At 52.9% G+C, this 27,641-nt stretch overlaps 1 protein-coding gene and 3 non-coding genes across 4 annotated transcripts in view; all 4 read left to right on the forward strand.

Annotated features, from left to right (window-relative positions):
- The first annotated feature begins 1,534 nt into the window (after positions 1-1,534).
- LOC119090978 (transcription factor SOX-10) overlaps positions 1,535-27,641 on the forward strand; it is a 35,947-nt gene continuing 9,840 nt past the window's right edge. The window contains exons 1-2 of the mRNA XM_037213704.1: positions 1,535-1,673; positions 14,826-14,969. Of these exons, the coding sequence (XP_037069599.1) occupies positions 1,561-1,673; positions 14,826-14,969 (257 nt within the window). The 5' untranslated portion in view covers positions 1,535-1,560. The remainder of the gene's footprint in view (positions 1,674-14,825; positions 14,970-27,641) is intronic.
- Positions 15,918-15,991, forward strand: TRNAT-AGU (transfer RNA threonine (anticodon AGU)). Its single transcript has one exon. It is a non-coding gene; the product is annotated as a tRNA-Thr (tRNA).
- Positions 17,733-17,806, forward strand: TRNAT-AGU (transfer RNA threonine (anticodon AGU)). Its single transcript has one exon. It is a non-coding gene; the product is annotated as a tRNA-Thr (tRNA).
- On the forward strand, positions 23,937-24,010 carry TRNAT-AGU (transfer RNA threonine (anticodon AGU)). Its single transcript has one exon. It is a non-coding gene; the product is annotated as a tRNA-Thr (tRNA).

Here is a 27,641-nt window from a genome sequence, read left to right on the forward strand (position 1 = left end):
CCGAGGCTTCTTCAGACAAGCTGTGCTCGTCTTAGCTGTGTTAGCTGTGCAGGCAGTATTCTGTTTCACCGTGCCAACACTCCTGGGACGAGGGGTCTTCCTGGACGTCATAGTACGCTATTGGCCGGCTGGGGTACGCGCCTCCTCCACACTGGGAGATGGTCGGCGGATGGCAGGAGATCGGGGAACCGTCGGTGGGCTGGTCTGGCAGGGCACGCGTCGCTGCTGGAGTACTCTCCACCCCAAACTTAGGCTGTCCCCATTTATAGCCACTAGAGGAGGCTGCGTAGGACATATCCCCTCCAAAGATCACGAAGTGTTATTCTGTTTTTTCAGTTGTGCCCGTGGAATGTACGTTTTTTTCTAAAATCGTGCCCATGGAATGTACGTTTTTATAAAATAAATAGGAGACAACCTGACATGAAAGTAACATTCTGAGCGTGACAGTGTTAACAATGTGCATTCCGCGGGCACAATAGAACAAATACAATGACACTTCGTTATCTTTTGAGGGGATATGTCCTACGCAGCCTGCCCCCAGTGGCTATAAATGGCGATACGTTGAGTTTGGGTGGGGAAGAAATCCAGCAGCCACGCATGCCCTGCCAGGCCAGCCCAGCCACGCTTACCCGATCACCTGTTACCACCCGATCATCTCCCTCTGTGCAGAAGACGCGTAACCCAACCGACACGTACCCAGCGGGTACGATAACACTGATTCGTCCCCTAACTCTCAGAAACGTGGCTACATCCGTGTTGTTGATGGGATTTTATCTTAGTGTTAGCCATTACGCGAAGCACGCAGGAGGCGAGGGCTGCAATTTCTGAATCCTGCAATCTGTTCTGAATATTACCTTTGCTGTTCATGTTTTTTTTTCTTGGGTGTGTTAATCGATGGCCCAGGATTTGCGTGCGGAAAATTCCACTACCTTTAACTCAAGCACCCCATACTGTCGCGATCCTTAGCACACAGTATCGTACAAACTCCGACAAGTGCATACTTCCGCTATCTCTCGACGGCAAACTCAAATACGCTTGGCCCCTCTTTGGTTGTCCTTTATCACACGGTGACGGTGGCAACATCTTTTAGCGCCGTGGGAAACTCCCGGACGCTGTACGGATAACAGCAGAATCCTACTCACCCGGACGCCGCACAACCGTAATCCCCTTTCTTTCGCATCTCCCTTGTGATTGGTCGCTGGCCGTTCCCCCGCCAACCAATCCGCACCGCGCTTCTCTGCCACCGATTTCTTTCCGTGCCTGCACTGGCTGCTGATTGGGCAACGGGCGATGGGAGGCGGAGTCCACCGGTCGGCCGTACGGTCAATAAATAACTGCACGGGAGAAAGGCCGTCTTTATTTAGTGCCGTGCAGTGAACAGGAGCGCGTTCTTCTGCGCACGATCGCGACACAAAGCGCGGTTGACCGACGCCACCACGTCAACAACGCACGGCCAGTGTCCGCCACAGCCGGCCATTTGTGACACGCTACAATCGCCGCTCTCTGGCGACCGCCGCGCACCGCCGCCGCTCGTGAGCCGCACGATTGTCGCGCGCCGCCATGGCTTCTGCGCCAACGGAGGAGGCCACCGACGACGGCGACAAGGGCATCTACGAGGCCGTCTCCAAGGTGCTGGAGGGGTATGACTGGACCCTAGTGCCCATGCTCAACAGGTAGGTGGCGGCCGCGACCGAGGCCCGTCGTCGCGCGCTGTTTTCTGTTCTGTTGTGCGGCAGCACGTGCCGTATTCTGCTGTGCTGTGCTGTGCTGTACTGGTCCTCCTGTTTCTCGCGCTGGGGCAGGCTGTGATGTAGGCGTGACATTTGGGCCCTGATAGGTAGGCGATGGGTGACCGCCCGTCCCCGTACCCTCCAGTAGAGCCGGGCGCGGTCAGGACCATTCACCAAATGGTACCAGGGCCATTAGCAATTTTTTCGCGTCCAGCCTGATTTTGGTGCAATCTTATATTGTGAAACGATTAAAATAGCTCAACGTGCCGACCGCTTCCCGTGGCTCTCACCCCCGTGGACCTCGTGTAATGCAGTTGTGTGGGCTCGGGTCCGTTGGACGTTCTGCTATCCTCGGATGTGTTTCAGTATTGTAAGATATGCTTTTTGTTGAGCTGTATCCTGTTCTGAGTATTGTCCCTGTTGAATCCCGTTCTGCTGTGCTGGGACGGCTCTGCGCTGAGCTGTATTACGCTGTGCTGAGTCGTGCTCCGCTGCACTGAGCGGTGTTCCGCTGTGCTGAGCTGTGTTCCGCTATGCGAACACCAGAGGCGCTGTGTGGCGCTGACACCCTACACCTGTGCATGCTCCTCTGCTCCCTCTGACGTGTACGTCACTGGCCTGTGCGCTGCCATGGACCGTCAGGTGTCACCAACGACAGCTCTCTCAAACCCGCTGATCTACTGCGCGCTTGGGTGCCGCTGAGGTGCCGCTGGGGTGCCGCTGAGGTGCCGCTGTAGTGTCCGCTGAGGTGCCGCTGGGGTGCCGCCGGGGTGCCGCTGGGGTGCCGCTGGGGTGCCACTGGGGTGCCGCCGGGGTGCCACTGGGATGCCGCTGGGGTGCCGCTGAGGTGCCGCTGGGGTGCCACTGGGTGCCGCCGGGGTGCCGCTGGGGTGTCACTGGGGGGCCACTGGGGGGCCGCTGGGGTGCCGCTGAGGTGCCGCTGGGGTGCCACTGGGGTGCCACTGGGGTGCCGCCGGGGTGCCGCCACGACTGTGTAACTGTCCTCTCTCTGTTGCGTGTTGTGGCGTGATGGGCTCTGCTAGGCTCGCCTGGTGTCTGAAGAGCTCCGGCAGCTTCGGGTACTGGGCAATATTCACTCGATTCGTGGGCCAACAGTATGAGCAAACATGTGATTTGTGCGTCTTGTGTGAGTTGCGCTGGAACGGACTGGGTTATCGATGGTCATGAATATGCCCTATCATAAACGAAGCCCGGGTTTGTTCCACATTTTTCTTTATGCGAGAAACGTGAGATAGGTCAAGCCACGGAGCGCCAGCCATTCATTGCCTGTTTTTAACTGAACTAGAGACTGGATAATCATGACAAGCTGTCGAGTTACGCATGTCCACAGTTGCGGCGATTCCTTTGAAGCGGTTGGCATGTTTGTTGTTGGTGGCCGTTCATTCTCTTGGTTATGATACACTTCCAGAGTTTCGGGCTTGACATGTGTAAATGGGGTCTCAAACCACTAGGATGTATTACTTCGTGCCCACCCTTTTCGTCCCCATCTCGAAGCCCAGACTTCTATATCCCCTTCCTTGAAACAGCAAAGGGCTGGTGGGAATGAGAACATCACAGCAGCCCGGAGAAGCCCGAGCTCCCCACACAGTACACATGCAGTTCAGACACATTATTCTGCAGGTTAAACCCCTTCAGCTGCATGATTTCCTTCACGCGGGTGACGTGGTACGGGGTGTTCCGTTGAAGCACACCGCGCTTCGCAGGCTGATGTTGATCGATTTGGTGATGCTGACGTCGATATGCGTCGGCTAGGTAGACGCATGTCTGTTGTCAGTGTCGTTCCAACCGAACGCATGCTGTCACCACTGCCAGACAAGAGGAACACAGGCAATTTATGTGAGAGTGGTTGCACCACACATTTCGTTGGGATCCGTCGCGTGATGCCACTGTGGTTTCATATGGACCATGACAAGGACCATAGACTCGCCTCCGACCAGTCTGTGGTCCTTGACATGGTCTTAGGGTGGGCGACTTCGGTATTCGCTTACCTCGGTCGGCATGTTATGTCGTGGTGTGAACAAGCCATGCCGCCGAATCAACAGCGATTGAGGAACAAGCCGGAGACCTCGAAAACAGAGCACCATTGGACCCCGGTCGTGACTGCTGTCAGTTGTCCGCCGCCTGCTGTCCTCTGTCCACTGCCCACTGCCCGTTGTCCTCTGTCCTCTGTCCACTGCCCGTCGTCCTCTGTCCTCTGCCCACTGCCCGTCGTCCTCTGTCCACTGCCCGCTGCCCGTCGTCCTCTGTCCTCTGTCCACTGCCCGTCGTCCTCTGTCCTCTGCCCACTGCCCGTTGTCCTCTGTCCTCTGTCCACTGCCCGTCGTCCTCTGTCCTCTGCCCACTGCCCGTCGTCCTCTGTCCACTGCCCACAGCCCGTTGTCCTCTGTCCTCTGTCCACTGCCCGTCGTCCTCTGTCATCTGTCCACTGCCCGTCGTCCTCTGTCCTCTGCCCACTCCCCGTTATGCGCTGTTTGCTGTTCACTGTCGTTGTCCGCAGTCCTCTGTCCACTTCCAGTCACCTGCTGTCCGTTGTTCAATGTCCGTTGTTCGCTGTCTGCTGACAACTTCCCGTCGTCCGCTGTCCGTCGTCCACTGCTCGTTGTCCACTGTCCGTTGACCGTTGTCTTCTAGCCTCTGTTAACGCTACTGAAATCGGATGTTAGCAGTTTCAAAATGTTGTCAAAGCTGACAGCAATCCACGTGCTGAAGCTGTGACCGAATGCTGCCAGACCTGGTTCATCCCCCAAATATTAACCGAAGGCTAAGATACACATAGACAGGCTGCTTGCATTTGGAAATTTTAAAAGTCCATGAAACTAAGGCCGCTGCAATCGTTTCTATGTTCCTTTATGGCATACGCTGTTGAAAAAAAATCGAACGCATGGCAAAAAAAAACCCACACCACCACTCATTCAAGGAGATTTTAGCTATTCTGAACAGTAAAGGCCCAGCACAGGTTGCTGGTGAAATTTATTTTATTTAAAGCCGTGATGTACAGCTTCTTTTTGATTATGAATGCACGCATGGTTTTTCTGGTGTTGGCATTGCTTGTTAATCCTCTTGTAAAGACTACCGAGCACAGAACCAGACAATGGTTTGCACGTAGCAGTGATTGAAATTTGGATAAGCATCTTAAATTTCTGAGGTGCACAACGAATGCAATTCTTGAGGCGAATGTGTCCATCTTAACAGAGCAAGCTTCCTACCATCCAAAAATAGATCAGGAAGATATATATCAACTCCATTGAGAATAATGAGAGCAGTTAGTGGAAATAGCTGGGTATATTTGGAGGAAATACAGCAGACAATGACGTTTAGAATATATAAACGGCACGCCTAGATATTGGTTAATTTTCCAATTTTCCATATCAACTTCTGGGGACTGCTTACTTCTTGTTCTTGGGGACTTCTTGTTCATACTGACTCCATAACATTGTTAACAATATCAAGCCTGGTGTTATGCCACAGAAAACATGATGGGCTGTGGCAACAATCAATTAACTAGGACAAAGTTTGCTGCATGATGTCGTCAGGACTTGTTTAAGGGGTTGAATTTGCTCAAAAAGTTCTTCCCAAACTGAAAAGGCGCTTCCAAGTTTCATCATCTCTTGGATGTAACACGAAACCCGTGCATCATTGCAATATATCTGAGTTTTGTAACACATATCACAGAGAAAAACATGTCTTGCATTTATGTTATGCATTGTCTGCGAATATCGCTGCCATTTGTCAAGAATCAAACTGGCCTACACATGCAATTTTGCCGACCACATTTTTGGGCCTAGTTGACGTGACGTGCGGCACCCTCTCTAGCTGCGCGTGAAACGAGCCGGGCTGTCTGCTCTGTACCTCGCCCCCGAGCCAGTGAGCTAGAATCACTTTTGAGCTAAGGTGGGAGTGAAAAATTCCATTGCGAAAAGACCATACAGGAGGGAAAAATTCAAGTCACAAAAGTTGGGACTCAGAGTCAGTGGAGAGATGCTTAGGCAAGCAACGGCATTCATTTCACTCTGGCATGGGCGTAATATCAAAAACATGGCAGTTTTTCCATCATACGTCATTACACTGACACAGAATACATTAAGGGATAATAATTTTATGAAAGTGTAATGAGAACTCAAAGCCATTCAACACCACTGGACATGCCTTGATGCTGTACTTTGTACTTCCTTTCCACAGGATTTTTAATACAAAACAACACTCCTGCACATGAACACATCACCGAATCAAGCAAACAACAGACATGCTTTGGTTTCTGTTAATATGGGGTCAGAAATACAAATACTATGACGCTGTTTCTTGCAAAACACGTCTGTCACTTCGATGACAGTAACCTAACTCAGCCTAACCTAAAGAAGCCTTACCTCATATCATCTTGTCCAACCTATTTGTATCACAGCAACATTTGTGAGTCACTGACCCTTGCAAAATTCCTACTGCTACTTACCATGCAAGTAACCAACCTAACCTAAATCATAGTAGCCCATTTAGTGAATATCATCTTAACTCATCTCATCTGTTTCTTGACAGCAGCAGTTGTGATAGAAACATGATAAAGCTTATTTTTGGCTAGTCTTAACTCGCGTTTTGGTCGAGTTCGTATGTGTCCGCTTGTTAACGTCAGAAAAAAAGGCGACAACACACAAATCAAAACCGAGGAGCCAACTGAGAGGGCAGGAATGTTCGCTAGCTATTTAAATCACTTTGAATAACTCATTCGGGTGTCACGGTTAGGCTCCGTCAAGGGTAATTGTGGGTATACTTCACAGCACAATCTCTCCTCCAAACGTGGCATAACTTGTAGATAGCCACAAAACCAAATCTACTTGCGCTTTCAACCGCAGCAAAAGCATTCATTTGGGTTTGGTTAGTCACATTTAATGACTAAAAGGCTGAGATGCTGGCTTCACACTCAAGATGGCAAGATCTGGCTCTTTGCTGAACACCTATATCTACCTCACATTGCAATTGCTATACAGCTCAGAGCATTCCTGTGTTAAAAATATAGTGCGTATATACAGCACAGTCATTTACCAAACAGCAAACCACGGCAGCTTTGGACAATGTCTTGTGAAACCAGACATGAGGGACCACTTCAACAAATTTGGAGCAAATGGTCAACAGCTGAAACAGAATAGTTTGATTACAAGTCTTGTGACGTCATGATTTGCTCTATGAACAGAAGTGGATAGATTTAAACAGAAAATAGTCGAATCTTGTTACCAACTATGTTTTGAAAGCAGGTACGGCTGGCAATAAGGTGCCCCACAGGAGGAACTTCCTGGCTCTTTAAGGGCAGGCTTCTTTCTGCTCCCTCAAACAACGAGTCAGTATCCTCTGCATCGTTTGCTGGCAGACCGGGTCGCCCAACTTACACGCGAAATAAAGATATTAATCATGCCCAACCACCTATAAGATATAAATGCGTAATATGCTAGAAGAGCTTTGCACGAGTAAACAGTTTCAAAAGGGCAGAATTTCACCACCAAACACTTCTGTATTAGCTGTGCCAGATCTGTCCCAAAGATGTGCAAGGCAGGATACTATAACGTCAGGAGGTGGTGAAGCTGGCATGACTTAGATTTGTCATTGCTGAACCACACCATGAACCAAAAAAGGCTAACTAGGCGTTTAAGAAGTTAAAAATGGCGGTAAAAGTAATTTCCTTGCTTCAAATGGTCTTCTTTATTCCATATGAACTGTTCACTTTTGGGTGCATATCAAGCATGTTTGGGTCGCTGGCGAATTATTGCAATATATCTATGAAATATGTGCATGTTTGCGGTTGGAATATATTACAGAGAAACTGTTTAACAATTTTGGCCATGATGGCATCTTTAAAGACTATCGAAATGGAAGAAAAAATGGCCTTGTACCACATCCGTATGAGACAAAAAAGCAGTGAAAAACAAGTATAAAGACTTGGACTGTGTGGTCCAATTTTGTACTCAACCCACTTGACTAAAAACACTGTGAAAATGAGCGCTCAAATGGCAACGTTCATCTTTTAGATTTCATTTAGATGGCATTTCTTGAATTTTACTCCTATATTTCGGAAGTAGTGCAATTTAGTGGACAAGCTTCTTCGGAGCAAAAAAAAAAGCGTGAAGTGAAATTCTCTACCAGGCTTTGTTGGTGTTTGTAGCAGGGCTTTGCTTTCTTGGCGTCGTGTTTGCGTGGTGTCACACCCAAAAAGTAGGGGAATGCGGGAACACCCGTATTTGGCACACAGCTATAGATTGTGATATATTTTAAAAATAAACAAAAACACACGCATGCAAGCGGATGGAGTCGCTGGGGCTCTCTTGCTTGAAGGTATCTAAAGCTCTTGCTCTGTGTATACACGGACATTATTCAGATGTAGATGAGACAAGATATAGCCATAGGTGTCCAGGTTCTGTGGAGCCTCGTTTATGCTTACTGGTTTCAAGAGAGCTCTGTTTTGGATGACATTTTAAAACCTCTGAAAGAGAAATAGGGGTTTGATATGTGTGGTTAGACAACAGCTGCTAGCTATGAGTGAGAAAAATCACATAAAATATGGAGAAAAGGAGTGAGAACTTTCTCATCGTAGGGTGTTGCTTTACTCCCAAAGTGGGCAATTCTACAACACTCGTCCCGAGCTCCTCTAAGACCGTGTGCTGGATGGTCCGAGCCTCTCTAATGACCGTGTGCTGGACGGTCCGAGCTCCTCTGATGGCCGTGTGCTAGACTGTCTGAGCTCCTCTGATGGCCGTGTGCTGGACGGTCCGAGCTCCTCTGATGGCCGTGTGCTAGACTGTCTGAGCTCCTCTGATGGCCGTGTGCTGGACGGTCCGAGCTCCTCTGATGGCCGTGTGCTAGACTGTCTGAGCTCCTCTGATGGCCGTGGTGCTGGACGGTCCGAGCTCCTCTGATGGCCGTGTGGCTAGACTGTCTGAGCTCCTCTGATGGCCGTGTGCTGGACGGTCCGAGCTCCTCTGATGGCCGTGTGCTAGACTGTCTGAGCTCCTCTGATGGCCGTGTGCTGGACGGTCCGAGCTCCTCTGATGGCCGCGTGCTGGACGGTCCGAGCTCCTCTGATGGCCGTGTGCTGGACGGTCCGAGCTCCTCTGGTGGCCATGTGCTAGACTGTCTGAGCTCCTCTGATGGCCGTGTGCTGGACGGCCCGAGCTCCTCTGATGGCCGCGTGCTGGACGGTCCGAGCTCCTCTGATGGCCGTGTGCTGGACGGTCCGAGCTCCCCTGACGACCGTGTGCTGGACGGTCCGTGCTCCTCTGATGGCCGTGTGCTGGACGGTCCGTGCTCCTCTGATGGCCGTGTGCTGGACGGTCTGAGCTCCTCTGATGGCCGTGTGTCGTCACTGAGTTGACGGGCGACGTCACATATCATGGGCTGGATTCGGACCAGGGAATCCAGATGAAACTCCGACTGTCGCTAAGTGTCCTTCACCTGTGATTGAAAGCTGCGTTTGAGTTGAAGGCTGCATAACTACATAACTGTATCACTACAGATCTGCATAGCCGCATAAGTGTTTATATTGCGTTATGCTGACGTGTCTAAGATAACTTGAGGAAAGGATCTCCCTGCAAGCTGGTGTTTTTTCGACTATATCATGTAACTCCGGCTCCAACCTGTTCCATTCCAGCTCCAAGTTAAATTCTTAAATCCAACCCAATCCAAATCCAATTCAAATCCTACGCCGCACCCAGCGTCAATCCGGTTCGCTGCATCTCCAGCTCGACCTGCAGCTCGAATTAGCCCGCTCACTAAGCGCTCACCTGTTTCGAACATTTCGTGCAATAGCAGTAGAACGACATTAATTGCACCATCTGACTTGGCCCCTTCCATGACGCGTCATCTGCCTCCGCTGAAAACGAGTGGACAACCCACCATACTTGACTTTTCCACTCAGATTGCCCTATCTTACCGACAACAGTGTAGATAAAAATGGTAGTAAAGTAGCGGAAGGGAAAGGGCAGACACGATGGGGTCTTGGCAAAACGAAACATCAGCATGTCTGCTCACGTGCCCCAGTTAAGTCTGGGACAAGGTTCTTGAGTGGTGGGTGAAAATTAACACAAATGTTTGCTGGATATCATTAACACATGGACAGACTTGCTGATATTTCGTTTTTGCCCGGATCCCGACTGCGTCTGACCTGAGTCTACTGACTTAGCAATTATAGTGCTTGCAAGACCTTGTGTGGGTACCTCGCAGGCGACGGTCAGTTTTCTTCCCACGCCGTTCATTTCAGCATCTTATCTTCCTCAGTGACCAACATAAACAGGTCATTCATTGTGCGCTGTATGTCGCCCGGTCAAATATCGCGTGGTGTTGAAATTGTTCAAAACAGGGCTGGGAGCGGCGGACGATTGGATCGGTGAGACCGATCCGATCCGATCCGATCCGATCCGATCCGATCCGGACCGGTCCGGACCGGTTCAATGTGATTTGGTCTGGTCCGATGTGATCCGTGGATGACTATGATTGAGGTCACAGTTTTGGTCTGGTCCGATCTGATTGGTGGATGACTATGAGTGACGCCACAGTTTGGCACTAAAGTCGGTCCGAATGATCGCATGGTGTTGCCACGAATACCATGTTACTGAGCGCTGGGGCCTGGCTCCAAAGCAGCCAGACACGTGACATATATCAAGCGTGCGCCGATTCGCACAGGCGTGCCAACAGTCCATGCAGCGTTTTCCAGGACGCTCGCACCTGGTCACGTGACGTGAGCCGCACGTGACCCGGAGGATGACATCAGTCGGCTGCGGCGCTGGCGCCCTCTGCAGGTGCCCCCAGCGGCCCCTCCCCCTCCGGCCCACCGGGGGAGTGGCGGACGGCAGCCGACGGGCGGCCGTCTGTCATCCGGCCGCAAACACTCGGACGCCTGAGTAATGGCGGCCGCATAAAACGGCGCGCGTTTACGCCCGCTGCAGGTGTAAACTGGCGGCGGTCGCGCCCCGTCGGCCGCCGGAGTCAAACGACTCCCGGAAGGGGGTAACTGCGGTGGGCGGCGCCGCGGGCGGGCCCGGTGCTGGCCGGCGGCCGTGGACGCCGCCGTCCCGCGGCGCTGGGGTGCTCCGCTGGCTGGTGGTGTGGGGTGCTCGGATGAGGCGCAATACCGCCGTCCCGCGGCGCTGGGGTGCTCCGCTGGCTGGTGGTGTGGGGTGTTCGGATGAGGCGCAATACCACCGTCCCGCGGCGCTGGGGTGCTTCGCTGGCTGGTGGCGTGGGGTGCTCGGATGAGGCGCAGCAAGATTTCATGTCAGTTCGTGTTGCACGACATGCAGGCGCTCTTGTTGACATGGGACGTTACAGGAAACTGTGCTGGCTGTGGGGACGGGCGGAGGGGCGGCTCCTAAATCTGAGGTCAGGAGCTTTTCACACAGTTGAGTACCCGCCGTCTTGTCTCTTGATTAAGTGATTACCATGAGAACAAACATGTGTCTAAGTTGCTGGCTAACGTACGCCGCGTCTCAAAGCAGAGATCACGTACCGTGGTCTGCCGAGAATCGTGCGGCATTGTGTTTACACTGAGGTTTCCAAATGGTGTCAGTTTAGTTTATTTCTAACTGCTGCAGAGATTATCTTATGCTGTCAATAGAGTTTGGCTGTCAAGTGTAACTATGCATAGACTTAGCTAGTTTTCGTGTTAAATATGCGATATCTTTCGGAAGATCCAACTATTCACAAGTCGAGGAAGCTTCAACGCCCGGGCATTTGGTAACAAATCGCACCCTTATAGTTCCGCAATGGAAAATTTGAACACAGTAGCCATGATGTCATGTCCCTTCCCCAATGTCCGCCCGTCCAAATTACCCAATATCACGCCCCTTCTCAATTCGCGACCCAGCGAGGGATTCTGACCTATAATCAACATTATAATCACCAACAACACCGACCCGGCGTATTCCCTGCCTCCCCGCTTGACCAATGGTGTGGTGTCAGCAGGAGGAATGTCTGGTGTCATCGGGAGTGGTGTCAGGTGTCATCGGGAGTGGTGTCAGGTGTCATCGGGAGTGGTGTCAGGTGTCATCGGGAGTGGTGTCAGGTGTCATCGGGAGTGGTTTCTGGTGTCATCGTGAGTGGTTTCTGGTGCCATCGTGGGTGGTGAGCCATGTGAGGCCATAGCACGGCGGCTATCCTGAGCTGGTGCTCTGCGAACGTGTGAGCCGCAAGCCCTTGCATGCTCCGAAATTGATCCAAATGATTCTCTTTCAACATGCAATGTCTATATTATCAAGAGCAAACTTTGCGGACGTGTTCAGGATGCAGCTGTTATTTTCGGCCAACTCTTGTCACGCAACGCCATACACACCATACACACCATTCCCCACTTTTGATGTTTGAGATGCAGATGCGCCGACATCTAGTAATCCCACTCCACGCATGTGTGTGGCTGCTCCACTTCCAACAAAATTGCTGAAGCTCATCCGATGTCTTGTAATTATGAACAGAAAGGACCGAAACTTAGACTAGATCGTGTATAACTCATAAGTTCGTAGCAGCCGTATTATAGCAACAGCGGCCCGTGTTGCATGACACATGTCCGATAGACCCCGGGAATGTCACGTCCGGGTGACAGCGGCGCTGAATCAGCCGCGTGATTGTGTATCTGTAGCTCCGGTCGCATCACCCGTGCCGTCATCGGCGATAATGGTAGTCAGCGCGCGCGGGGCACGGCCAACCGCATCAACACGAGGACAAAAGGCTGTAATTGCTGATAATGTGATGGAGCCGTGATGAACCCTGCGCATACCTCCTTGACTTTGTTATAGCCTGTCAAAATTCATTCTTGATTTATTTCCGCACCGAATAGCTGTTAGTAACAGGGAATGTTTCAGACACTGTTGCCTTTGCATCTTCTGCGCAGTTTGTTTTCTGCATAAAAGCCCTCCAGTGAAGCATCTTGAGATAATTTAAATGGCATTAAAGCTACGTGCAAAAAACGTTGAATACTCTGGCAGATACCAATCTTTGAGGCAGGCTGTAGTACCTGATTTCAGAATAATGTTTACTTCAATCGAATCCAGTCTGATCTTTGTCAATGCGCAGTGCCCTTCAACGCAAAGGCCTCGCACATGACGTTTCTCCCATGTGGACAGCAACGGTGCGCGTTGCGATAAATCAGCAAACCACGTGTTCTGTGCTTGCCTGCAGCCGATGCACCAGCGGTGTCGGCCATACTTGATCCAACGTGGTGCGGCTCGCAGCTTTTCCCAGAATTTCACGCTTGAAATTTAACCAAATGACTGCTTTATCTGTGCATTGGATGAGCCTGGTGTACATTTTAGACTTGGGTGCGGTGACCTCTAGTTCCGCACATTCTTAGCGCAGGTTGCGTCACAGCTGCCATTTTTAAGACCGAGCTTTACGAGGCACCTATGGTTGTAGGACACAGATGGCTAGACTGCGCAGTTTCTGCTCAGTTGCTTGAGAAGTAGTTAGAAAATGACTACCGTGCTTTTGCAAGCATATTGCTTTTAGTCTTTTAGTGGGTGCGTACACCAAGGTTTGTTGGGATCCACTGGAAGGAAATGTATTTGAAATGTGAACACTATCAAACAACAAAAAAAAAATGCATGCACAGTGTACCAAAAGAGTTGCAAATTTTGTGGAAACTGAGCGTGATCAGATGGTTGTAAGCACGTAAAGAGCTCGGCTCCTTCTCACGCTCATAAGGGCAAGGCGTGGTACGCTTTGGCGACCGCCTGGTGATGTGAAACACCTTGTGTTTGCAAACTGAGAGGTGGCTTGGTTGTGATCCGACAGTAGTTGTAAATTGACGGCGCTGTTAGCCTGTGAACTAACTGTATTCTTACCGTGACGATACTTGTGAAGAGATGGTGGTTGTGACTTGACGATGCTTGTGGAGTGGTGGTGCTTGCAAACTATCGATGCCTGAGAACGGACGATTTTTGTAAGGCGGCTTGCTTGTGACGCAGAAGCGTTTTGTAAACACAGAATGTCTGCGTAGTGACAGTATCTGCAAATTGGTGGCGCGCGCCAAACGACAAAGTCTCTGCTTTAGTGATGGTTTTGAATGACTTAATCTTCAATTAACGTTGCTCGTAAACTTAAACGTTCGTAAGCTGTCGGTGTTTGTGAAGTGGTGGCGCCCGCGCGCTGCCTGTGTTTGTGAAGTGGCGGTGTCCGTGACCTGCCTGGTGTTTGTGAAGTGCGGTGCCCGTGAGCTGCCTGTGTTGTGAAGTGGCGGTGTCCCGTGATGTGCCTATGTCTGTGAAGTGGCGGTGTCCGTGACCTGCCTGTGTTTGTGAAGTGGCGGTGTCCGTGACCTGCCTGTGTTTGTGAAGTGGCGGTGTCCGTGATGTGCCTGTGTCTGTGAAGTGGCGGTGTCCGTGACCTGCCTGTGTTTGTGAAGTGGCGGTGTCCGTGACCTGCCTGTGTTTGCGAAGTGGCGGTGTCCGTGACCTGCCTGTGTTTGTGAAGTGGCGGTGCCCGTGATTGTGCCTGTGTTTGTGAAGTGGCGGTGCCCGGAGCTGCCTGTGTTTGTGAGTGGCGGGTGTCCGTGACCCGTGCCTGTGTTTGTGAAGGTGAGCGGTGTCCGGGACCTGCCTGTTGTTTGTGAAGTGGCGGTGGCCCTGAGCTTGCCTGTGTTTGTGAAGTGGCGGTGTCCGTGACCTGCCTGTGTTTGTGAAGTGGCGGTGTCCAGTGACCTGCCTGTGTTGTGAAGTGGGCGTGTGGCCGTGACCTCCCGGTGTTTGTGAAGTGGCGGTGCCCTGGAGCCTGCCTGTGTTTGTGAAGTGGCGGTGTCCCGTGGACCTGCCGGTGTTTGTGGTAAGTGGCGGTGTCCGTGACCTGGCCTGTGGTTTGTGAAGTGGCGGGTGCCCTGAGCTGCCTGTGTTGGGGTGAAGTGGCGGTGTCCGTGACCTGCCTGTGTTTGTGAAGAGGGGCGGTGTCCTGAGCTGCCTGTGTCTGTGAAGTGGCGGTGCCCGTGATCTGCCTGTGTCTGTGAAGTGGCGGTGGCCCGTGACCTGCCTGTGTTTGTGAAGAGGCGGGTACCCGTGATCTGCCTGTGTTTGTGAAGTGGTGATGCGTGCCGCGTCTCAGCGTCCGCCCCTTCCGCAGAGCGTCGGGGCGGGGCCGGTCGCACGTGAAGCGTCCCATGAACGCCTTCATGGTATGGGCGCAGGCGGCCAGGAAGAAGCTGGCAGACCAGTACCCGCAGCTGCACAACGCTGAACTCAGCAAGACGCTCGGCAAACTGTGGAGGTGGGTCGCCTGTGGGGCCGGAGGCAGCAGCCGGGAGGAATTTTTGTTATATTTTTTTATTTTTGCATGGAAAGGCGTTGTTAGCAAGCTTTGAGATGTCAAACGATACCCTTCTTCCTGGAGCAATAACATCCAAACGCGTTTTATGAACTCTCAGTTCTTTGATTGTTCGCTCCATTCTCAGGTTCTAAGCTCTCAGAAAGCCATGTCACATCTCATGGATGGGCCCAAGAGGTTTCTTACTGTTGGATCCTGCGCATTTGTGTCTGAGTAAACCCATCAAAGCCCTCGACTCGCGCTGCGTGCGTGTTTCACGGCCGTAGAAACACTGGGACCCACATGGTATCATGGAAGGCTCAACAAATAGGGAACTAAGACACTGACTGTCGACCATAAGATTGGGGGGGGGGGGGGAGCACCGCAATAGGTCTAAAAATGATAATAATAAATAAAAAATAATAATAATGGGTCTAATAACACGGGCCGAGTATTCTAACATTCCGCTTAGGACGTGGCACGCGAAGAAGGCTGCTTATAACTGCCAGCATGATATCCTGTAACGCTGGCCGTGTGCGAGACTGGCGAACCGATCTCAGTCAAAGGCCCGCCCAGCTCGGGCCGCGTGTATTGTGTGGAAGGGGACGGACCTTGCGCGAGACTGGTGAGCCGATCTCAGTCAAAGGCTCGCCCAGCTCGGGCCGCATGTGATGTATGGAAGGGACTGACCTATGGCTCACCGTTCCTCGCACATGTTCGGCACGAAGCACATGGTCGCTTAAAGAAAGAATCGTCTGTAAAATCAGCCCGGTCCACCTGAAAAGCACGGGTCCGCCGCTGCCCGTACCAGGGCGGAAGTGCTCAGCCTTGATGCAGGGTGCAACGCTGCATAGACTCGTAGGTAATATATCAAACCTGGAGGAAGTTTTAGCCTTCGAAGAGCATGGTATCGGCGCCATGGCTTAGTTGGTTAAAGCGCCTGTCTAGTAAACAGGAGATCCCGAGTTCGAATCTCGGTGGTGCCTCTTTAGCACATCGAATCTGAAGCCCCTATCTTGTCTGGTTCACGAAAAATCGCACCAAGAAGCGCTTTGTTCCAAGCAGAAACGTTTCTGTCAGCATGCTCCGTATCTTATGATACTTGCAATAAAGCTTGCATGCCCAGAAGTCAACTGACAACAGCACCCAGCTCCGTTCCTGTGCACACAGTGCCTGAATGGACCCTTCTCGTCCGTGAACAAAGGAGACGAATGACTGTCTTAGTGCAGTGCCTGATACGGGCGATGGTGCGTCACTGAAGTACGGGAGGCGCAAAATGCCGCTGATAGCCGTCCGATGCATCACCCACTTGTGTGAGCTGGCATGGGACTGCTGCATGAGGTCATCGTCGACTTGTATATGAGGTATGAGGTTTGCTTACAGCCATGCAGCGAGCAAAAGCCGATGGCTAGGTGACGATACAACAAAAATTGCATAAACTTTGAACACCATCTGACGATCAGTAAATGTCCCACCTCCGCCAAGTGCTTCCAGCTTTCCCCACGTCACGGTGGGCGTTTGTCGGCATGTTTGTGCACCTTCAATGCTCTTCCGCGGTGCGTGATGCTCACAGGCCTCGGGTGAGACCCTACTCTGTCGCTATCGGTGCAAAAATGTCATTGTAGAGGCCTTCGAGACCACAGAGAATGCCGCGATCGATTATCAATGAAACCTCTTGTCGATCACTCGAGAGATAGGACAGCACTTAGCCCAATCCCGTGGTATATTGACGCTGTCGGCCGGATGCTCGGGCGCTCACGTACAACAACTCCTCGCATACATCCCAATCCCCATTCCTCCAATGCCTTCTTGCAATCCCTCCCCTGCAATCCCTCCCACGCAACATCAGGTGGCGGAAGTGGCAGCGTTACACGTCTGTGGCTCCGTTCTGCAGTCCCCCTGCCGGCCGTCCTCATACAAAGTGTCGTGATGTGGACAAGAGCGGTCCATTTTCGAGAGGTAGGCGTTCCAGGTTATCCGCTCGTGTTCAGGGACAGCACATCTTGGGAATGTGAAGAGGCGTGGAGGGGGCCATCTCTCACGAGCTAATTAAGATATCGAAACACCGGCTCAGTGAGGGCAGATTAGCTGCTTCACAGCGCCGAGGCTCTTCAGCGGAGAGGTGCTTCGGGGAGGTCATCCAGGCGGCACCAGTGCCCCGCTGTGCTGATGCTGACCGGCAGGATTGCCGCGGTGTCGGCGCACGGCTGCGTGGGAGGTTCACAGGACATGGCTTCAAGTCTCACGGGGGGTAACATTGTCCAGGGCTGCGACTGCTTCGAAGGCTGGTGCTGGAACCATGATGCAGACGTATTCGCACAAAAAGCCGAGATGGGTGATGTGAGCAGATCTCTTAATGCGTAAAACTTCGTCACTCATCCTTCAGCAATCTCGGTCAAAATGACTATCGCTGGTACCGAACCGGAGACCGAAGAACTCACGTTTGTGATGTTTGTTGCCTGTTATTGTGTTCTTTGAGTTGAAGGTGATCGCTAAGCCCTACGCGAAGGCCATGAATCACTGGCTTCTAGGCGGATAAAATGAAAAAATGACAAAGAATGCTGAGCAGAGGAGAACCGAGACTAAGTACCTGCTTTAGAGACTTTTTAGAGACTTGCCTGTAACAGGACAAAAGTGATCAACCTTGTGCAGGGCACAAAGTCATGTAGTCTCGTAAATCATATGTCAACATGCATTGATCTCAAAGGCTTTTTTAATAGAATCGTTGGCGCCATGGCTTAGTTGGTTAAAGCGCCTGTCTAGTAAACAGGAGATCCCGAGTTCGAATCTCGGTGGTGCCTCTTTAAACCCTCATAGCATCTGGTTTCCAGGGCAGGCAAACTGGCATATGGTGCGGGCGCTTTTCTAAATAATTATTTTCTTGCCCACCATACACTTGCGGAACTCTAGCTGCGGACTGGAATAGCCGGCAGTTTAGAACGCCCAGCCGCACGGGTGTCGTTTTTTTATTCGGTTAGGGCAGGATCAAAACTCCGATGCGCGCCTGCCCCGCCGGCAGCTGGCTGAAGAGGTACGATCCAGCGCTGGGCGCACCTGCCTCGCTGGCAGCTGGCTGAAGAGGTACAATCCAGCGCTGGGCGCGCCTGCCCCACCGACAGCTGGCTGAAAGAGGTACAATCCAGCGCTGGGCGCGCCTGCCCCGCCGGCAGCTGGTTAGAAAGGCTCGACCCAGCACTGGGCGGCCTTATCGCAGCAGTCCACGGTGACAATAATGTTGCTGCTTCGTCCCGCTGGACTGAAAACATCGGAGAGGAGCTTTATCAGGCGAGCTGAAGCTGCGTTTACCGCCATTGCCCTTGCCCGACACTGGATGGCCATGGGTGGTGCTTTAAAGGAACTGGCTCTCGCAAAGGGTTTCTTTTTCAATTTTGTGTTCGTCGAGACAAGCAGACAGCTTGGACGAGAGACAATTTCAACCCAACGCAACTTCGAACGCCTTTTCTATCTTTATTGGGGCCTTATGTTTGACAGTTACGTTGTGAATAAACTCACGTCACGAGCAATCACCACTTTTTGGTTTTTGGCTTCCACAGGTCCCGCACTGAGCCCCAAATTTTGCAGAACTATTACAGCGTCAACATGTATTTGAAGGCCCTCAGGTTTTCCAGGGCCCTGAAGTCCAGGCTGACTCGCCACGTGAGTTCAGAGTTCTAACGCTGACAGTTATCGACCATTATAGGGAATGTTTCACATTTGAAAATATGGAAGCATGAATCAGATATGATGAAACAAGCTTGCTATTGGCATTCTTTTTAAGCGGAAAGGACTTCTCTAGACAGCGCAATTCTACACTTAATAACTATGCTCCTCAATGTACGATGGTTTGATTACGTCATCGTACCTTGCACAGTATTGACTGAGAGCCAATTGACGGCCGTTACATCTGGAAATCGTGCTCACAAACGCGAGATGTGAACGCCTCGACGATAAAATTTATTAGCCTTGATCGCCGCGTGGCTTATGGAATGGCAGGATTTGAATGACGCTATTATGACGTCATGAATGTCAAAGTGGCTTTGAACTACTATCCTGAGTATACCTTTCCCCCATTTTGCGGGCGTGTAGCTCAGAAACTAGACGGGCTTGGGTCTTAAGCGGGGCATACTTGTGAGCAGCACCGAAAGATCTTCAACATGGCTATTTTAGTTCAAAACCTCATACAATTGTGGAACAATCTCTTCATGTGCCGGGAAGTACTACTTAAATGGAGTTAGCAAGAACACATTGGTTATCTTGTCAATAATCTATGTGTTCACGCTGTGGCTACAAGATATAAGCACATTAATGTATTTCTGTTTGTAGTTACACACTTCGTAGTTTAACACTGACACTACCTAGCAAGCTGCTCTTGGAAAAACCCGTGTAAAGGGTGAAAATTATAGGACAAACCCAGCAAAAGTTCACTGGCAAGCTCACCAAGTAAGTGTCAAAATATGGCACACCAGGTGGAACAATTTTCTGAAAGGAATATGCGAAGACCAGATGGCAATAACCACCCACGCCTCAGGGTCCAAACCGTGGGTAATTGTCATGTAAACAACTGTTGCCACAACTGCGCCACCGATCGGAAGACTCGAGCGTTTAGATAAGACGATAGTATCAGTCTTATTCTTTGGAAAAACCAGGACAATGGAGATATAGTTTGGTTGATATTTCGGCAACATACCTTTATCGAAACAAAAGCAGAAGCTTTGCTTTTGTTTCGATAAAGGCATGTGCCAAAATATTAACCAAACTGCATCTCCATTGTCCTGGTTTTTCCAAGGAGCCATTCTCCTGGTGTTCCAGTAGTATTAGCCTTATCCTCTCATTATACGGAGGAATACGTCTAATACTACCGTCTTATCTATGCGAATAATGTTCCTCGCTAATGCACTGAACAACTTACATAGATTTGAGCGTTTGATTGTCATTTGCCGAGAAAATGTCGGAAGGTTTTGGCATGGCCCATAGACGGGGTCACTCGAGACTTGAGAAGGGGCGCGCCTCCGGACCATTATGCGGCGGTCCGGCTCCCTCCCCCCCCCCCCCCTCCCTCCCTTCCTCCACAGGGCGCTCGTCCCGGACACGGTCTGGTCCCAATCAGGGGCTGGGCACGACACAGCGGCGGCAAAGGCGGCCTCTTCGGCAGAGGCGCGCACAGTCTGTGGAAGGGGGGGGGGGCTGGAGCAGAACACTTGCCACTAGGACATTTTTGACGGTTGAAGGATGGGAGGACATATGTGTAATTTCCGCCAAGTGCTCGTGACCACACACGCACGCACATCAAGCGGTGGGCCTTAACCTCTTCCGAGCCTTCGTCTGCGTTACCTACTGCCGCTAGCACCGCCCCTGTGGCGCCGTGAAGTATCTATGACCGTGGGTTTTACGGCTGCCACCTCTCGACGATAGAGCGGCGGGAAGGGCTCTGGCTCTGGCTCTGGCTCTGGCTCTGGCGGCTTCTTTAGAGCCGGGCTGGGCTTGCCCCAGTCTCGTATCGTTTGTTGATCCAGCGTTCGCAGGGACAAACTCTGGCGGATGGATCTTGCTTGGCCTTGTTCCTCACATCTTGCATGGAGGGGAAATCCAAATAATCTCCGTCACCCCGCGTCCGCTCGCCACTTGGGTCGCCGGCCAGATGGTCCCATTACAGGCGGGCTCGTAAGCGCTGGGCTAGGTCCACGTGCACGTCGGCGGGCTGCGCTCGTGCGGGACAGGCCGCCGATAGCTGGGGCCGGCGGCAGGCAGTGCTGCGGAGGTCGTGTGACAGACGCCAGGTGCCGCGCTGTGCCCCAGCACCTGCAGCCAGCGCTAGAGCAGCAGCGGTCGCGCTCGCGCCGTGCGTGCGCCGCCTTTGTCGGAACTGTGTCATCATCAGAGCGCTCTGCATCCTCGCGTTCCGAACGGACAGCGCTGGGTTGGTCATGACGGCGGCCGTTCCGGCGTCCAAAGAAACGAATGAGACGCTTCTCTCAGAAGCGGCGCTCTCCTCGCTCTCCTCGCTCTTCTCGCTCTCCTCGCTCTCCTCGCTCTCTTCGCCCTTCTCGCTCTCCTCGCTCTCCTCGCTCTCCTCGCTCTCTTCGCTCTTCTCGCTCTTCTCGCTCTCTTCGCTCTTCTCGCTCTCCTCGCTCTTCTCGCTCTCCTCGCTCTCCTCGCTATCCTCGCTCTCCTCGCTCTCCTCGCGCGGCCGGCACATCCACGACTGGTCAGCGTCTCGGGCAGACTCGCTCCTCTGTTCTGGATGGCTGCCATTTATCACGCCATGGTACTGTGAGCACTGTCAGCTCGCCAAGCTAACAGCAGGAGAGGAGGACGAGGCGCTAACAGTAGCTGTAGGGATGAGGACGGGTTTTCAATATGATGGCAGATGAATTTCTTTGCAACGGAATGAGCTGCAAGCAGTTCACATCGGGCTCATTCAATTCATCATTTGGTCAATTATGTTGTGAATTATCAGCGTGAAAACAAGAATGCTGCCTGAAACTTGTTGAGTGTGACTTCACGTGATGAAGACGTTCAAATTTGAAAGCGTTCGAAAAGCGAGCAAAGGTGGAATTAGCTTATCCACATGGTGGCGCTCGTTCATAATAATTTCAACTGTGACTCGAAGGCACTTCCCAGCAAAAGTATTTGCGCTTCTGGGCTTTGAATGCTATACCAACCATATCTCAGAACAATACTCAATGTCCGCGGGAGATGGCGATCTCTCTCGTCGTCGCGCGCGTGCCTGACTGGGCATGGATCCTGCGTCATGCGGCGAGGCGCAACATGAGTCAGCATGCGGAGGGGTATGCCGGCATCGTGTCAGCGTATTGTGACGCACGCGAGAAGGCGTGCCGTCGTCTCGGCTGTCAGCTGGACATGGGCGGCATGCCGCGCGCTGCGGGGATGGGGGAGGCGTGGGAGCCGCCAGATGGTCAGCTCCCCCCGCATGGTGAATCCCTCGGTGGGAGGGAAAACCAAAACCCGTCGGTGAGAAGGGACGAACCAAGCCAGCTGGAGGAGCGAACAGTTGTGAACGGACGGAGGTATATGGGACATCAGACGTCGCGCGTCGTGTGGCGGACAGCGGCAGACGTGTGGCACCTCACATTAATGTCGCTTCGGCTCTGGACGCTGTTTGTCAGCTGATTTTTGGCAGCTGTTGACACGCACATCTGCCACCTCTGTCGAGAGGACGTCCTGCGATGGCGGCCGCCGCGGCAGCGAACGGCGAGCCCGGCCCGCAAAGAGCGCGGCGGAGGCTTTGAGGGTCCGCAGTCACGCTTGAGATGAAGTTACATTTTCCAGATCTGCTCGGAGCTTGTGGCTCTTCATGCGCGGCCAGACTGTGGGAATGAGCAAACAAATGTTGATGTCACTTCCACTTGAGATGTAGAACGAAACTGCGCCCAAAAAAGCAAAATTGGGCTCGCGCTGAGCAGCTGCTGAACAGTCGGCGGTCTCCCAAACAGTTCAGGCAGCTGGTGAACAGACGGCGGTCTCACAAGCAGCCCAGAGCAGCTGCTGACCAGCCGGCGGTCTCGCAGGCAGCCCAAAGCAGCTGCTGACCAGCCGGCGGTCTCGCGGGCAGCTCAGAGCAGCCGCCGACCAGTCGGTGGTCTCGCAGGCAGCTCAGAGCAGCTGCTGACCAGCCGGCGGTCTCGCAGGCAGCTCAGAGCCGCTGCTGACCAGTCGGCGGTCTCCCAAGCAGCTCAGAGGAGCTGCTGACCAGTCGGCGGTCTCGCAGGCAGCTCAGAGCAGCTGCTGACCAGCCGGGGGTCTCACAGGCAGCTCAGAGCTGAGCCGACTCAGACAGTCTGGCTGCGCTAAGGCTGGTGGTCAGGCGTAGCTGGACGAACCTTCTGTTTTGGGGGTCTGAGGTGCTGCAGGATGCACAAGGTGTGCCGGCGTCACATAAATTGACGTTGGTTTTGTCCGGAAGCCAAACATTCGCGCGATGTATATGGCATCACAAAAAACATGCGAAGGGTCCCTGGTGTGGTGAGTGTTGTATCCCACCCGCCCGACTGATGTGGTTCATTTCTCCTGCCCGAGCTTGATAGTACATTCCGCTTCCAAGTTCCATACAACCGAGTCACCTATATGGTCGATATGACCCATATCGCGTAGTGCACACACCTCCACAGCCCCCGAGGTCATCGCTAGCCGCTGACACGCCACCTGCAGTTAGCTGCCGCGCCGCGCCCGCTCCCGCGCCGCCCGCCGACCGCGCCATCTGGCAGCCCCGCCCGCTGCGATCTGGCAGCGCTCCGACGCGCGATTCATCAGCGACCGCGCCGCCGACGTCCTCAATCGCGCGCGTCAGCTGGCCGCGCTGCGCCATCCATAGTCGCGCGGATGGCGCGGTTCGCGCCATTTTTCAGCGCCGCTTGCGCCCTTTTTCCGTCGGCGCCCCGGCGCGCGGGATGAAAGGCGGGGGCGCCGCCCGCAGCGAGGCGCGGCACGGGCGGACCGCGGGCAGGTGGGGGGGGGGGGAGGGGACAGGGGGCAGGGAGTGGCGGCAATGGATCGGCGTGACTGGCACTTCGGCTGCGGGAGTGGCCCGGGCGGGAGAACCAGATCAGGCGCCTGACCTCTCGACTCTTCGACTCCTACCGGGTGAAAGGCCTGGGAGAGAGTCAGCGCCGACAGCGCTGAGTCAGACCGTCGCCACACGTGCGGCGATTCCCAGTCCGCGTCGGCGCGAGCTGTGTCTCACCTCGGCTCGATTTACAGCGCTCGACAGCGATTGAGTCCAGGCCGAAAAGATGGTCGTTTTTCTGCCGGGTAGACTGTGCCGCAATGCCATGTGTCCTGCGGCGCAGCATGCACACCGATTCCCTATCTCGCCTGGGAGATCCAGCCAGGTGAGACCTCGGAACCGGTCCACTGGGTTACGTCAGCACTGGCCTCCTCGTTATCTTGGGTAACGACTGGTCCCGCACGTCAGGCGCCATGGCTTAGTTGGTTAAAGCGCCTGTCTAGTAAACAGGAGATCCCGAGTTCGAATCTCGGTGGTGCCTCTTTGATGTTCTTCCGGAGCACCATCAACGGGCCACCAGCCGTTCGTTCGGGTTGTTGTTGGTGAGGGGGAGCATCATAACGGAGAGGCTTCGTCCCGTGCTCGAGGCACCTCGCTACCACTTTTCAGGTGACCAAGAGTGTCCGTCCCCATTCCACCGTGAGAAAACGAATCGTACGCTAATCCCATCAAGCAATGCGAAAGTAAGCATCCAAGTTGCGGTGTCCCTGCTTAAAGCTGTGAGACAGGACTCCATAGTCGTCACCAGTGCACGGTTGACTAATACACTTATATAAAGTTACCCTGACGAGCGTCGTTTTTCGTGGCGGCGTTTAAATCGCATTCAAACGGACGCATACCGGGTGAGGCAACTGACCGAATAAACATCCCGCCGGAAACATTTCCATTCGGTTACGAGGCTAACCTTCAGAATTCCACGTTTTTATGCCATGTAAAATGTCATGATTACTCAAAGTATTAAAGTATTGTCCTCGGAGCTTTGGCTTGTTACAAGCATATAGCTCTGGTGACCTGCGATGGGTTAGTTCGCCTTGCTATGTCAGACCATGGCGCCGATCTATTGCAGGCCTCTTGGCCTTAGGTGACGTATCACCTATTCAATGACTTCAACCTCAATACAACAGCCTAACTTTTGCCGGGACTCAGAACATTTGCATGTTAGGCGCCATGATGTCTGACAGATCCATCGAGTAATTAAACCTCCGAGCCAGATAGTCCAGATACTAGCTGGTATGGGCTATTTAGTCTCCCGACATCGTTAGCCAAGTGCTACTAGAGGACCGCCTGCATAGACACCTGAGCGGTGTTATGGCGCCTGCTGACAAGCTACCCTTGACAAGCCAAGCCACTGCAATGGCTTGGTTTTTTGAAGACAATGCATTGTTTGCTTTAAAAAACACGGCGTCGCTTCTGCAACTAACGCAGTACCAGTTACGGTTATCTCGGCGCTTGAGTCTTGCATTTCTACGCAATGCAGATCAAGAGGTTTCACGCTCCCAATACGGCCTCCCTCGACGGTGGGGGCCGTATCGGCCTGGTGAGCTCCTGGCGTCACCACGGCGGCTGATCTGCGCATGCGCCACCCCTCGACATGCAAGCATTGCTCCTTGTCGCAGTCCGTGCACCACACCTCCAGTTCTCTCTGCCTTTCGACCTTCAGTCATGCAAGTCGGTTGATATAAAATGCGAGAAATCCTCTGACCCTCGATGCAGTTTACTAACAGGTCTGAAGCGACGCCGACTGAAACTAGTACGAGCTTGACGGCGCACCAGTCCGATGCAGTTTACTAACAGGTCTGAAGCGACGCCGACTGAAACTAGTACGAGCTTGACGGAGCACCAGTCCGATTGCCGATATCTTGCACCCGCGTCTCGGAAATTCCCGGGGTGCGCCGCTGTCACCATGGCAACAGCCGGCGTCGCCGTGGGAGCTCCGACGTCGCCTCGGCGTCGGGCGCGGTGTCGGCGGAGCCTGCTATCAGCCGGCCGGGCCTCCGCGACCTGGCTCCTTCCTGGTGGCCCCAGGAGCCGCCGCAGAGCAGGGCTTCCGCGACCTGGCTCCTTCCTGGTGGCCACAAGAGCCGCCGCAGAGCAGGGCCTCCGGAGCGCGTGCTGACGGTAGAGGCCGCCGGCCGTGGCATCAGGGGCCCCGATCGATCTGGGTCGAGGATCGGGTGTTCAGGGGCGGAAGGTGCTCCGGACTTCAAAGCTGCAAACTTTGACATCAGCCAAATGACGAAAAACCAAGAAAGCCGTGTTTGCCCTCGTACGCTCACCGCTCAACTCTTCACAGAGTTCGCCGCCACTGGCCGATGGTGCGCGGCCACGTGAGGCGAGCAGAGAAGGCAAGGCAAAGGGCACGAACTAGGGGCGTAGTTTCGTAAAATGCGTTAGGGGAGGATTGCACAGTGACAATGACTCAGCTAATCCCAAAATGCGCCAACCGACGTGGTTCATTTTCTTCTCAAAGTTGGGGCGGCTGGAACCCAAGTTGGGCGGGTATGGCTCATGCTCCCCCCCCCCCCCAACTAAATAGGAAATTGCACCCCTGTACCACAGTTGTCCAGCGCCTCTGACCGCTCGCTAATCCAGACACCATTCTCAAGCCGTGGTTGGTCAGCTGCTCTGTCGTCGTCACAGCATTAAACGCCGGTTGTTATGACAAAGAATACTGATTCCACACCGCGCTGGTAGATTGGCGAGGTTCTTAGGGAATTTGCACGGCGTCAAAGTCCATCATCCTGAGAAGGATTAAAACAGTTTTAAGCGTTTATACACGAGCAGTCACAAACATCATGTCGAAAAGCCAAGCACCATTGTCTCTGCCTGTTTCTTCACGACGACGGGTTGTTTTTATTCCGTGGACCTGGCTGTTTTGGGCGACCCGTGAGGCACGCTGGTGTCGTTGGCGTTGCTACTTACCTTGAGCATAATGTTCCACATGCTTACAGTCAACGAACCTGACGCACCACAGAGGCCAATATCGAGTAATTGCGCACGGAACGTAAGGCAGATACGAACCGTCCGGCTCTTGTCGGGGATTGTGGCAAGTACCTTAACACGGTCTTTATCAAACGATGTCGATCAATCTTCGTAGGGGATGGCGCGGGAAGATTTAGCCATACGTCTTGCAAAGGCAGTTCCATGCTCAGGAGGTCGAAGGTGTTGTGGCCTTGGAATAATTAAAAGCAAACCCCCTGACAGCCATCACACAGCTAACTGTTTTCGGGAATTGTCATCGTGAAAGACGATCGTGTCAGTATAGGCGAATTAAGGTTGACTTTGAAGGACGGAAGGTGTAGTCGTCATCGGAATGAAGTAGATAGCGTGCTCCATTGTGGGCGATGACTGGGTGTAAATACAGCCAAGCTGAGCGATGACTGGGTGTAAATACAGCCAAGCTGAGCGATGACTGGGTGTAAGTATAGCCAAGCTGAGCTATGACTGGATATAAGTATAGCCAAGCTGAGCGATGACTGGATGTAAGTATAGTCAAGCTGAGTGACGACTGGATGTGAGTATAGCCAAGCTGATTGTCATAGCTGGTTTCAGAGTTTCAAGAGCTGCGTATGCTTTCAAGACCTACTAATGCACAATACGTTGCCGTCAGAGGCGTGTCTAACATGAGTAAAATACAGCCCCTGCCGAATTCGCAAACGCAGTAATGAATGCCGTTCACTTTATAGCATAAGCGTCTCCTAGCCATATAGATGTGCATAGCTCACCGCTGAAAAGTATCGTCTTCATAAAATATTTGATATTTTAGGTTGTCAGTTACGATCCTATTCCTGTGATCGCTTTGCTTCCGGAACTATCGGCCTTCCTGCCCGAGCACTAGTCTGTCACCTTCGACAAGCAACAGCAGACTCTCCTTAGTCTCAAAAATTCCCTTGCCGGGGGTGCTGTCGCAGCGGACACCCTTGCCTAGGGTGCTGTAGCAGCAGATTTCCTCGCCTGGGGCGCTGTCGCAGCACATACTCTCGCCTGGGGTGCTGTCGCGGCAGGGTACTCTCGCCTGGGGTGCTGTCGCGGCACATACTCTCGCCTGGGGTGCTGTCGCAGCACATACTCTCGCCTGGGGCGCTGTCGCAGCACATACTCTCGCCTGGGGT

Source organism: Pollicipes pollicipes, unplaced genomic scaffold, assembly GCF_011947565.3.
Source record: "Pollicipes pollicipes isolate AB1234 unplaced genomic scaffold, Ppol_2.1 Scaffold_3216;HRSCAF=3773_pilon_pilon_pilon, whole genome shotgun sequence".
Lineage (NCBI taxonomy): Eukaryota > Metazoa > Arthropoda > Thecostraca > Pollicipedomorpha > Pollicipedidae > Pollicipes > Pollicipes pollicipes.